Source organism: Salvelinus namaycush, chromosome 21 (assembly GCF_016432855.1).
Source record: "Salvelinus namaycush isolate Seneca chromosome 21, SaNama_1.0, whole genome shotgun sequence".
Lineage (NCBI taxonomy): Eukaryota > Metazoa > Chordata > Actinopteri > Salmoniformes > Salmonidae > Salvelinus > Salvelinus namaycush.
The window spans coordinates 17,670,414-17,682,928 of record NC_052327.1 but is presented as its reverse complement, the minus strand read 5'-3'; the positions used below and the strand labels follow the sequence as shown (position 1 = coordinate 17,682,928).

The following is a 12,515-nucleotide window of genomic DNA, read 5'->3' as shown; positions in this document are numbered from 1 at the left end:
GTGTGCAACACAAGAACGCTTCACAAAATGCTGATCCTGCGTTCTTGTGTAGAGTGTTTTTTGTGTAGCTGCTTGAAGTTATTTATTGTGTATGTATGTAGGGTATAAACTACGCTTTAGTCCCATGTCATCAAATGAATACCTAAATTAAAATTGTAAATTATAAAAGATACAATATTAATCAAAATCTGCAATACAAATGGTTTATTAAAACAACCATTAAAAAGTACCATACAAAAAGTGATTGAAAAATAAAATACATAGTTCCTCAAAGCCCAAAAAGTTTAGCAACACTTTCCTAATCGTAAGAGTAGAAGCTGCTGTCGGCCTACCCTCCTTGTCATTTTTTAATTTAGGCTAAATATCTACATCAAATTTAGAGGCTGCAATGGACGTGGATCAATGATTACAATAGGGAGAGGGCATCAGATGTACAGCACATCTAGTCAATTGGTTGGGCTTCTTATCTTATCTTCCTAATCACAGGAGAAGCTGTAGATGTCTGAATGACATTTAGAAGCTCACATTCCTAGTTACAGGAGTGGGAGCTAATAAGGGATCAAAAGACCCAGATGGAATTTTGGTGTTAAGTAGCCTATAGTGGATCTTCCTTAAGGAGTATAAACTAATGGTAAGCTAGTCCACTGACAGCCTGGTTCAAATATAGCAGCATTAGGGGACTCAAAATGAAAACAAAAATGAACAACAAAAATAAAAATGTTGTATTGAGGCCAGTTGTGGTGTCCTCCTCAGATGTAGCCTGGCAAAAGCAACTGACATGGGCTGCACGTCATCCAAGCTACCCATCAGAGGAGCCAGAGGACTTGCAGGTGACCAAGCGTTTCCAGGCCTTCTGGACTCCCCAGAAGAAGTCCCGGATGCCTTTCCTCATCTTGGATAATTTAACTGGCAAGAAGATGAAAATATGTAAGAATTTCAGATGGACAATTGTCTGATAAAACAATAATTTATTACTTCTTTATATATAATTGTCCCATAACAACATTTCCCCCCAGGAATACTCACTCATAGGTGGAGAATCCACAGCAATGTACATCTCTGGCAGGTCTGTAGTGCCTTTAAGGACAATGCTCATCTTGGACTGTGATCAGAATTCAAGGATGCACAATTAAACTTCAATTTCACTTCCTTTACATATTCCTATAATTATACAACTGTACTTACTGGTGCCGATATCAAAAAGCACAACCAATGACCATTCAAGAGTAATCTGAGCTTGTCTTACCTTTCTGCCGGTGGCATAATACACCCCCTCAGATTCTGCATCCTCCACATCATCACTGCATGAGTCTTCAAGGTCTGAGGTCTCGCTGGGCACTGAGGGTTTCAAGATGCCCAGTAGCTTGTGGGAAACAATGACAGAGACAATGGAAAGCATCTCCTGATCCTCAAATAAATCGTCAATTTTCAAGGAGCGTTTCAAACGCTTGACCTTCCCAAGGTCAGTGTAGATGGCATCTGCCAGCTTCGATGTCATCTTAGAATTGAAACTTTTTTGCTGAATTCCCATTTCCTCAATCAGATATTTGGCCACCTCATCATCGAACAATCGGATCAGCTCAGTCACCAGATCACTGATCTGGATGCGCTGATGTTTGTTGGTCCTTTTTGGCATACGGCATATCTTCTTGACAAGCTTCATCAGGACTTCTTCTAATATAAGCTCCCTAGTGAAGCTGCTGGAACCAGATGTCACTTGTTCCACAGTGGACCACTCCGGCTGTTCAATCTCAGTCTTGATGCTGCTCTGCTCAGCTTTCTTATTCAAAGATTGACGGGTTGTCATTTCATTAAACAAGGCTGTCAATTCTTTCAAGTTGAGTGTAGATTCCAGATTTTTGGTGCCTTGAAGTTTGGATGGTGCATCCATAACTGCGTTCGTGACAAGACAGACAATGTCCTTGTGCAGCTTGGGTGCCTTGTGGCACAGTATCTTCTGTAGGGCTTCCTCTGTGCCATAGCGTTGCATCAACTTTCTATGCACAGACAGCACCAGCTGAAAGATGTCTGTTGCCTTCAGGCAGACATTTGCTTCCCTCCACCTGTTAGTCACCCTCACCCACAGAGCACTGGACAGCTTGTTGGTCACATCCTCAACTAGGGTCCAGCTGGCCAGTTTATCCTGGGTCCGAGGAACAATCAGAGACCGCAGCCGGACAATGATATCCATCACCGCCTCTACGTGAACAATAATATACACCGGTTGGGATGCCTTCACCTCAGCCGAGCCACATCGGCTCTTAACCATGACCTTGTCCTGGTCTGTCCTTAGGCAGATGTCTGAGGAGAGCGGCCGGACAGAGACTTTGGGTACGATTGAACCCAGACGGTTAACTTCCCTGGTGACTGCACTCGCAATGGCTGTTGTCATCTCCCCGCTGCCGCGGCTCAAAGCTCGCCTCAGAGCATCAGGAGAGCCCATGTGCTCCTCCAGCTCTCTGCAGAGGGCACTTACAATCCTTGCACTTGAGGGGCGGGAGTACGGCGTCTTGAGATCCTTGGTCATTTCCAATGCTGAGGTAACGTCTGGGGAATCGGACATGTCCCGAAGGACAGAAACCACCATGTCCATTGCCACATCAGAGAGAGTGGTGGTTGGGGATGACACAGGTGATGCAAAGTCCTCTGAGTCAAGCTCATACCCATGAAGCAGCTTGGTGATCAGGTCTACAACCACCTCTGGTGTGGAATGTAGACTGGGAGAGTCCTTGTCGGAGTTCTCAATCATACAGGATTCAATTTCACTCAAAGCCCTTCTGACCATGATGTTTGTCTCAGAGTCATCGGGTACATGGTTCTCTTTGAGAGGTTTGATACCTGCCTCACACAGCTCTTTCACATGGATGTTCTCAGAAGACATCACTGCTTCTTGAATAGTAGGTGGTTGATTGGCTATGGTTGTAGCCATGATTGTCCTTACCATCAGAGGACAAAGCTTCGCAACCAGTTCATACTGTAGCTTAAAGCTCTCAGAGCGGCTGTCGTTCATGGGTACCTCAGGGATGTCAAGGCCCTGAAATAGCATCTTCCGTACCAGTTTGCCCACTACACCCTCCAGTAGGCAATTAGTAGGGCTCGGGGTCTCATTCCCTCTGCCACTGGAAGGTAACTCTTGCTTCTTGTGAAGTCCATGAATGGCCTCACTTTGCGCAATACAACCCTCAACAGGCAACTCCTCTACTGCAATCGTGTGCACAACCACATTGACGTCGTTGGTGTGGGGTCCAATCAAAAGCTTCTTATAGGTTGGGTCTGTGACATATTGTAAAACACCCCCGCCTGTCTTTAAGTTCTGAACTTTATCTCCAAATGTCCTATCCAGGAGACACAATACTGACTCAGATAGTGGGTCAGTGAACTCCTGGAGCTCTAGGCTGCTCTCAACTTCGAAGGGGCTGAGGCTGCAGCTGATCTGGGAGCTGTAATAAGAAGCCTGCAGCTCTCTCTTGGACTCCAATGTGTCATGCAGCTTTGGATATAAGGCATCTGCAATGGAGTCTGTGAGCCGCTCATCCAAATTAACAGAGAAAATATTATTCAGGCTTTTGTTGGAAGCCTCCTCTTTGGTTTTCCTCAGGATGTCCCGCACAGCTTCCCTTGGGGCAGAACCAGAAGTGCAAGCATGTCCATTGGATGGTGTCTGGGTGCCAGTAAGGGATTCCTTGATCAAGAAACTCTGGAGTTCGGTGGCCACTTCCTTACACATCTCCCTTCTGATCTTCAGAACAGCAGGTGTCAGTGTAGCTTTCTCTGAGGTCAAAGGTGTCAGAACTCTGGTCAAAGTTGAGGGGCATCTGAGATGATCACCCAGACCCGCTAAGTCATCAGAGCAGGACACCTTGGCAACTTGAAATAAAACCGAACTAATAAGGTTCTGAGCCACAGCAGATGATTTTGCTGATGCTGCCTGGAGTGTCTCTAAACTAACCTGATTGGAGGCAGCCATCTTTGTTGTTGCCCTGGTAATGATGTTACTCACAGGCTTGATGGAGTAGGTCATAAACTGGGATCTCAGGCTTTCAAAGACTCCCTTCACTCTTTCTGCCTTTAGGTCTTTGTCAGTGGCAAATGCACACGACTGAACAGCATGGAGAGATACAGGGAGAGGAAAGCCCAAGGGTGAAGCCACATCTGTGATATGGATGGAGGACTCTGAGGGTGTCCCATCAAGGCGCCTCTGCAGCAACTTTATCATCTCCAGGACTCTGGCATTGTCCTGTGGTGAGATGGAGCACTCTCCTGAGAGGTTCTCGCTGTCTAGTGTGTTCTGGATTCCAAGCAGTGTTGTGCTGAGTATCCTCCTGTCATGGGGAAGCACTCCCCTCAGTGCAGAAGAGGACCGGCTCTGTGGTGCTGGTGTGCTGCATGGTGTTGATGCACCAGAGACGTCACTTCCACTGTCATCATCTTTTTTGGTCCTCATTATAATAAGGATTTCGTCAATGATCTCATCACTGTAGACTTCTAAGTCCTCTGTGATAACATGGGCCGTTGGGGTGGCGATACTCAGAGTACGACCCCCAAGAAGTTTCAAGGACGTCTCCGACCCACTGCCAAGAGGGCCAACAGACACACATTGCAGTGTTTCGCTGGATGACGAAGAACAACTGGAGGAGAGATCAAGCAGCTCCTCCTCCAAAGTCGGAGAGGAGGAAAGAATTCCCTCCATTTTCAGGACAGAGATAACATCCGCAAGTGTTGAATCTACAAGGTCCTCACCTAGTGGGCTACTCCTTAAGTGGCTGACAAACACCCTTGTAGGAGAATGGGAGACTGTGGTGGGAGATGGAGAGTCCTCCTCACCATTCACACTTGACCGCGCCTCCACAATTGCTAAAGACTTGGAGATGACGGAACATACAAGTCCGCCAGCCCGCTCAATAATGGAGGGGAGGGAAACATCCAAAGGGGCTGGAGGTGTCACACTCCCTCCTTGGCCATTTCTATCTTGGCTGAGGCAGATCGACGAGACCTCAGTAGCAAATTGATTCTCCCGCACAGAGCTGCTGCTAGAGTCATGTCCAGGAACAGTTGAAATAGAGCTCACAGCCAGGGAGCAAGGAATGTCACTCCTACTGTCTAAAAGCTTGATAGAGCACGAGGAGGGGCGGCTGCTGGAGGGGAGGTTGGTGTTGGTCTCATCGCTGGAGAGTAAGGAGGAGAAAGGGGCCACGGTCAGTTTGACAGGGATGACATGCCCACGACCTACCACAGCAGATAAGGTTCCAGAGTAGTCAGTGGCAGTAGGTGGTTTAGCAGATTGTAGTTTAGCAGGTGGTGGTTTAGCAGATTGTAGTTTAGCAGGTGGTGGTATAGCAGATCGTAGTTTAGCAGGTGGTGGTTTAGCAGATTGTAGTTTAGCAGGTGGTGGTTTAGCAGATTGTAGTTTAGCAGGTGGTGGTTTAGCAGGTGGTGGTTTAGCAGATGGTAGTTTAGCAGATTGTGGTTTAGCGGATTGTGGTTTAGCAGGTGATGGTTTAACAGGTGGCGGTTTGGCAGATTGGGGCCTGTTAGAACGTGGCCTAGTAGCCAGGAGGTTCTTAGTAGAGATCTGACTGGAGGAAGAGTGTGCTCGTTCCTCACTGGACAGAGAACTGCTGCTACAACAAGTCTGGACAGCAGTGACTGGTTCATCAATGGAGATTGGGGAGGACCTACTGTCAGGACTCTGAGTGAGACAGATCACATTGACTTTGGAGAGTAAGGAGGTACAGCTGACAGAGCCCTGGGTTGAATCTTCGTTGGTGTCTCTGCTGATGGGGAGCAAACTCTCTGCAGCACTTTCTGAAGCTCTCAGCCTTATAAGGTCAACCAAGGCAGGGATCAGGATGCTATTTACCTCCTCCAATACTGAGCTTGTTATGTGCCCAATCATGAGCAGCAAGTCCCTAACAGTAATCTGTATATATGAACACAGAAAGGTACATCAACACAATTGATTAAGATTTACAGTATGTTGGAAATCAAAACACATGTTAATCCATATCCAAAATATTTTTTAAGTAAATATAACAAGTATACCTTTCATTTTTTGTTGTTGCAATTATTCTATATCAAATGTGTGGTCTCCATTGTTGCAACTTAATCATCTTCCTCATCTAGACTTTTTACATTTACCAAAGTGGCAAACGCATATTACATCATATCATCCAAATACAGTGGCAAGACAAAGTATATGAACCCTATTGGAATTATCTGAATTTCTGCATGAATTGGTCATAAAATTAGATTTAATCTTCATCTAAGTCACAACAACAGATTAACACATTCTGCCTAAACTAATAACACACAAATGATTGTATTTTTTTTGTCTATACTGAATACATCATTTAAACATTCAGTGTAAGTTGAAAAAGTATGTGAACCCCGAGGCTAATGACTTCTCCAAAAGCTAATTGGAGTCAGCTAACCTGGAGTACAATCATTGAGACGAGATTGGAGATGTTGGTTAGAGCTGCCTGCCCTAAAAAAACTCACAAAATTTGAGTTTGCTATTCACAAGAAGCATTGTCTGATGTGAACCATGCCTCAAACAAAAGAGATCTCAGAAGACCCAAGATTAAGAATTGTTGACTTGCATAAAGCTGGAAAGGGTTACAAAAGTATCTCTAAAAGCCGTGATGTTCATCACTCCACGGTTACACAAATTGTATATAAATGGAGAAAGTTCAGCACTGTTGCTACTCTCCCTAGGAGTGGCCATCCTGCAAAGATGACTGCAAGAGCACAGCGCAGAATGCTCAATGAGGTTAAGCAGAATCTTAGTGTTAGATGAAGATTTAAAGAAATCTCTGGAACATCCTAACATCTCTGATGACGAGTCTACGACACGTAAAACATTAAACAAGAATGGTGTTCATGGGAGGACACCACGGAAGAAGCCACCGACTGTCCAAATAAAAACATTGCTGCACGTTTGAAGTTTGCAAAAGAGCATCTGGATGTTCCACAGCGCTACTGGCAAAATATTCTGTGGAGAGATGAAATAAAATGTTGTTGTTTGAAAGGAGCACACAACACTGTGTGGAGAAAAAAAAGCACAGCACACCAATATCAAAACCTCATCCCAACTGTAAAGTATGGTGAAGGGAGCATCATATCATGGTTGAGCTGCTTTGCTGCCTCGGGGTCTGGACAGCTAGCTATCATCGATGGAAACATTTATTGCCAAGTTTATCAAGACATTTTGTTGGAGAATTTAAGGTCGTTCGCCAATTGAAGCTCAACAGAAGTTGGGTGATGCAACAGGACAACGACCCAAAACACCGAAGTAAATCAACAACAGAATGGCTGCAACAGAAGAAAATATGCCTTCTGTAGTGGCCCAGTCAGAGTACTGACCTCAACCCGATTGAGATGCTGTGGCAGGGCCTCAACAGAGCGGTGCTAAACTGAAACAGTTTTGTAAAGAGGAATGGTATAAAATTCCTCCTGACCGTTGCACAGGTCTGATCTGCAACTACAGAAAACGTTGAGGTTATTGCTGCCAAAGTAGGGTCAACCATTTATTAAAACCAAGGGTTCACATAAACTCAGCAAAAAAAGAAACGTCCTCTCACTGTCAACTGTATCTATGTTCAACAAACTTAACATGTGTAAATAATTGTATGAACATACAAGATTGAACAACTGAGACAAACTGAACATGTGGCTAACAGAAATGGAATAATGTGTCCCTGAACAAAGGGGGGGGGGGGGGGGTTCAACATCAAAAGTAACAGTCAGTATCTGGTGTGGCCACCAGCTGCATTAAGTACTGCAGTGCATCTCCTCCTCATGGACTGCACCAGATTTGCCAGTTCTTGCTGTGAGATGTTACCCCACTCTTCCAACAAGGCACCTGCAAGTTCCAGGACATTTCTGGGGGGGGGGATGGCCCTAGCCCTCACCCGCCGATCCAACAGGTCCCAGACGTGCTCAATGGGATTGAGATACGAGCTCTTCGCTGGCCATGGCAGAACACGGACATTCCTGTCTTGCAGGAAATCTCGCACAGAACGAGCAGTATGGCTGGTGGCGTTGTCATGCTGGAGGGTCATGTCAGGATAAGCCTGCAGTAAGGGTACCACATGAGGGAGGAGGTTGTCTTCCCTGTAACGCACAGCGTTGACACTGCCTGCAATAACAACAAGCTCAGTCCGATGATGCAGTGACACACCGCCCAAGACCATGACAGACCCTCCACCTCCAAATCGATCCCGCTCCAGAGTACAGGCCTCGGTGTAACGCTTATTCCTTCGACGATAAACGCGAATCCGACCATCACCCCTGGTGAAACAAAACCATGACTCGTCAGTGAAGAGCACTTTTTGACAGTCCTGTCTGGTCCAGCGATGGTGGGTTTGTGCCCATTGGCGACGTTGTTGCCGGTTTCCTTACAACAGGCCTACAAGCCCTCAGTCCAGCCTCTCTCAGCCTATTGCGGACAGTCTGAGCACTGATGGAGGGATTGTGCGTTCCTGGTGTAACTCGGGCAGTTGTTGTTGCCATCCTGTACCTGTCCCGCAGGTGTGATGTTTGGATGTACCGATCCTGTGCAGGTTTTGTTACACGAGGTCTGCCACTGCGAGGACGATCAGCTGTCCGTCCTGTCTCCCTGTAGCGCTGTCTTAGGCGTCTCACAGTACGGACATTGCAATTTATTGCCCTGGCCACATCTGCAGTCCTCATGCCTCCTTGCAGCATGCCTAAGGCACGTTCACACAGATGAGCAGGGACCCTGGGCATCTTTCTTTTGGTGTTTTTCAGAGTCAGTAGAAAGGCCTCTTTAGTTTCCTAAGTTTTCATAACTGTGACCTTAATTGCCTATCGTCTATAAGCTGTTAGTGTCTTAACGACCGTTCCACAGATGCATGTTCATTCATTGTTTATGGTTCATTGAACAAGCATGGGAAACAGTGTTTATACCCTTTACAATGAAGATCTGTGAAGTTATTTGGATTTATACGAATTATCTTTGAAAGACAGGGTCCTAAAAAAGGGAGGTTTATTTTTGTGCTGAGTGTACTTTTTCCACCCTGCACTGTGAATGTTTACACGGTGTGTTCAATAAAGACATGAAAAAGTAAAATTATTTGTGTGTTATTTGTTTAAGCAGACTGTGTTTGTCTATTGTTGTGACTTAGATGAAGATCAGATAACATTTTATGACCAATTTACGCAGAAGTCCAGGTAATTCCAAAGGGTTCACATACTTTTTCTTGCCACTGTACTTGGATATGGATTTCCCAGGAGATGGGAGACAGGGAAGCAGTAATATGTCTACAGCCCCCAAAGAGTGAAAGCTGGGAACATGTTCATGACCAAAATGACCTACCACTGACGGGCTAGCTGAATGTGGTGAGCAGTTCATCACAGTAGAAAAGGTTCCAGAGTGATCAGAGTCACTGCTAGGTCTTTCAGTTGGTGGTCTGGCAGTATGTAGCCTAGCAACCTCGAGGTTCTCAGTCGAGATCTGACTGGAAAGAGTGTCCATCGAGGAGGTGGAGTGTCTGAAGGGAGAGTCCATTACCAGAGGTGTGTGTGTCTCCATGCCCAGGGGTCTCCAATCTCCCATCTGGCTACCAGGCTAAGAGAGATGGGTGAGAGAGAGAGGCAAATGGATGAAGATACCAACAGAAACACTGAGGTCCTACTGCTGCTTAAGCAACTATGAGTTGATATCAGCCCTAGGAGTGCCGCTGTTCCATCCTTACCTGTCCAATTCGGCGCTCCAGGCGCAGCTCCCTGCACACTTCTCTTTCCAGCTCCTCAAGCCTGAGGCGTCGTTTCACCTCCCAAGCCAGTTCGGCCAAGTAAAGGTTCTTCCCCTCTTCCATTTGACTCTGAAACCTTCACATACAAGGGAACATAAAACATGATTTACCTTCATTTTTCTACAACTCAAACTGTCCACCATATCTATTTCTTAAGTTATTGCTAGATAGGAGGTCAACGTGATTCCACACCTTCGCTTATGTTTTTTTAAAGAAATTTGGGTAAAAGATTCTTATTACACTCACGTGTTCTTGAAGTAGTTCCTACCCTTGGCAATGAGCCATTCTCTAATATCCGTCAGTGAGATGTGGGACGGAACCTCCCCTTGCTGCTGCAAGACTAGGAACTGCTTCAAAAGATTTTTCTGAGAGGGAGAGAGAGAGAGAGAGAGAGAGAGACAGAGACAGAGAGAGAGAGAGAGATTAATTTGCACCCTTGCCTTCCACAAGTTTTTCCTGGTTTTGTCACGTGATCAGAAAACCCTTTCCCGATCCTTGAGCGACAGCAAGTTACATACACAGTAAAATAAAACGCATGGAAAGGTGTGTCTTACAATATAGCTTTTGTGTTTTTATAATTGTGCATCTAGAAAGTAGACCACTCTAACCTGCTGGGCACAGCACTGCTTCTCCCACAGCAACTGAACTGACTTGATGTAGCCACTGTAGCGATTGTACTCTTTACACGTACACAGCACCTGAAAGGGAGGCGCCACAAAAGAGCCATTTTTAGAGGAAGTTCATGTGTACAAACACCCAATCCCAAATCTACCTCTAACCCCTACCCCAATATTGATTGATTTTGCCTTTATTTAACCAGGTAAGACATTAAGAACACATTTTCTTTTACAACCTGCACTAACAATGACCATATGCACGTGTAGATTTGGATTTGTGTAAACTAAGCAAAATGGCAAACATTTCACCTAGCCATCATATTGCTTACACCTGTCCAATTTTCTCAGTTCCATATAAGTGTCACTTTTAGATTTTGGAAAGAAAAAGGAGGTTTGCCATGCCTTCTCATTTGAGGTGATGAGGCCTTGCTTCACCAGCCGCTTCTTCCTTTCCGGTTGGCGGAAAAAACACTTCAGGTGTTTGTCGTGGAGGCAGTTATAACCAACATCTATGACTCTCATGTTGGGGTCCAACAGGTCAAACCCTGGGGTCTCCTGATGGAGCTGTGGATTGTGTTTTAACAAACTTCAATGTCAGGGCAATGGATACTACAGTGGGAATGGTTGTGGAATTAGGACTGGAAATGGGAAGGAAGTCATTCAAAATATATAATTAGGTAACATTTAATTTGAAAGAAAATGAGGATCTCAGATCATTTGGAATGTCATACTATCACACTAACCTTCTCCCCCAGTTTTCCTCTGAAGAATACAGGGAATGTCCTCTCTGGGGCTTCCTGTAACCCCTACAAAGACAGAGACAATCATGACAAAAGACGTGGGGTTTGGGTAAGGGTTTTGATAGTAGACCCCATCCCTGTCACTTGGTTTGCAATAATTCCACCTTTTGCCAATTCACTTTGCATGAAAAATGTTGAATCAAGCTCATATCTAAAACACATTTGTTTGATCCATTTACATTGTTAAACTATTCTTAAAGTAGTCAACTAGCCGTAGGCCTACATGATGACTGATTCTGTAGGCTACATATTCATCTCATAGACTTTCATCATCCATCTTTAGAATTATACAAATGTGAAGCGACATTAATATGAAGAACGAACAAAGCATTATCCTAGGCCTACTCACATTTTCTTCTTCTTAACCTGCACTTTTTGACATAGTAGGTATATTGACTAATATTGTAAACAAGTGATGTCATAACGGAAACTTGATTATCCTGTGTCTCCAGAAAAGGTAGGCCCTATGCCCCCCAAACGTCCGCTATCTGATAGACCTATGTTGTTGTACTGATATAAACACTATGAAAGGATATTGTAGCCTTAACCTATTGATATAGTCTACAGGCTTATTAATGGTGTGCCCGCTCCATAAAGCACACCTCCAGTTGTGCCTGGGCATGCTGCAACAGGTGCACTCTGTTGCCAAGCCTTCCACAGAATCATACCTCAACCCTAAAATGTGATCCACATGTATTCAATTTCGAAACTGTCAGTTATTTGCAGTGATGGATTTAAAGCATTATCACGACTAACAGGCTGACTACACCCAATGAATTTAGAAATCTATATTATTCAATTATTGCACCCACACTGCTTGGGCGCGCCAACGAGCGTCTGCATAGCAAAGGGCTAAAATAGAAGTCAGTTCTATTTCTGATGCAGATCACACTGCAAGTCCTGCCTCTCCCATCTCCTCATTGGTTTATAGAAGCAGGTACCCACGTGCCATCTCCTCATTGGTTATACCCACGTGGGTGACTGAAAAACGAACGAGGTCAGTGGCGGGAACCACCTAATTTATGAAAGTTGCCAATCGCAATATAAAATCAAGAGAGGAAATAGCCTGGAAGGAGGAGAGATGACTAGAAACGATTCGGTTGACCGTTTTATGCGTGAATTTATTGGTGGAGTAGAGGACCTTGGTTCACACAGGGTCATGTCTGGCGAGCCAGTGGACAAGTTTCCTGCCTCTAATGTATTGTGTTTTGGAGAAAATGGGGGTCGTATTAGCAGTAACTGCAAAAAGTTACTGTGTAACCAAGGGTTGGCAGTAACTGAACTTTAGCTTGGTTTCAACCTGCCCTTGGCAGCAGTTACTG

The 12,515-nt window shown here is 45.0% G+C and overlaps 1 protein-coding gene across 1 annotated transcript; it reads right to left on the bottom strand.

Moving 5' to 3' along the window:
* Window positions 1–297: 297 nt before the first annotated feature.
* Window positions 298–3,807, bottom strand: LOC120066639. Its single transcript, XM_039018070.1, has 3 exons — window positions 1,247–3,807; window positions 1,027–1,102; window positions 298–906 (listed from the first exon to the last, which is right to left on the bottom strand). Exons 1-3 carry the CDS (start codon window positions 3,725–3,727, stop codon window positions 800–802), a joined length of 2,664 nt encoding a protein of 887 aa, XP_038873998.1. The 5' UTR covers window positions 3,728–3,807; the 3' UTR covers window positions 298–799.
* Window positions 3,808–12,515: the final 8,708 nt, after the last annotated feature.

Excerpts from the sequence above, each read along its gene's own strand:
- LOC120066639 (XM_039018070.1), bottom strand. The coding sequence starts at position 3,727 with ATGTGTAAGGAAGTGGCCACCGAACTCCAGAGTTTCTTGATCAAGGAA. Across the intron at positions 1,103-1,246 it reads ATTATGCCACCGGCAGAAAG|TCCAAGATGAGCATTGTCCT; the intron begins GTAAGACAAGCT and ends TTCTGATCACAG. Across the intron at positions 907-1,026 it reads TGTGGATTCTCCACCTATGA|TTAAATTATCCAAGATGAGG; the intron begins GTGAGTATTCCT and ends TCTTCTTGCCAG.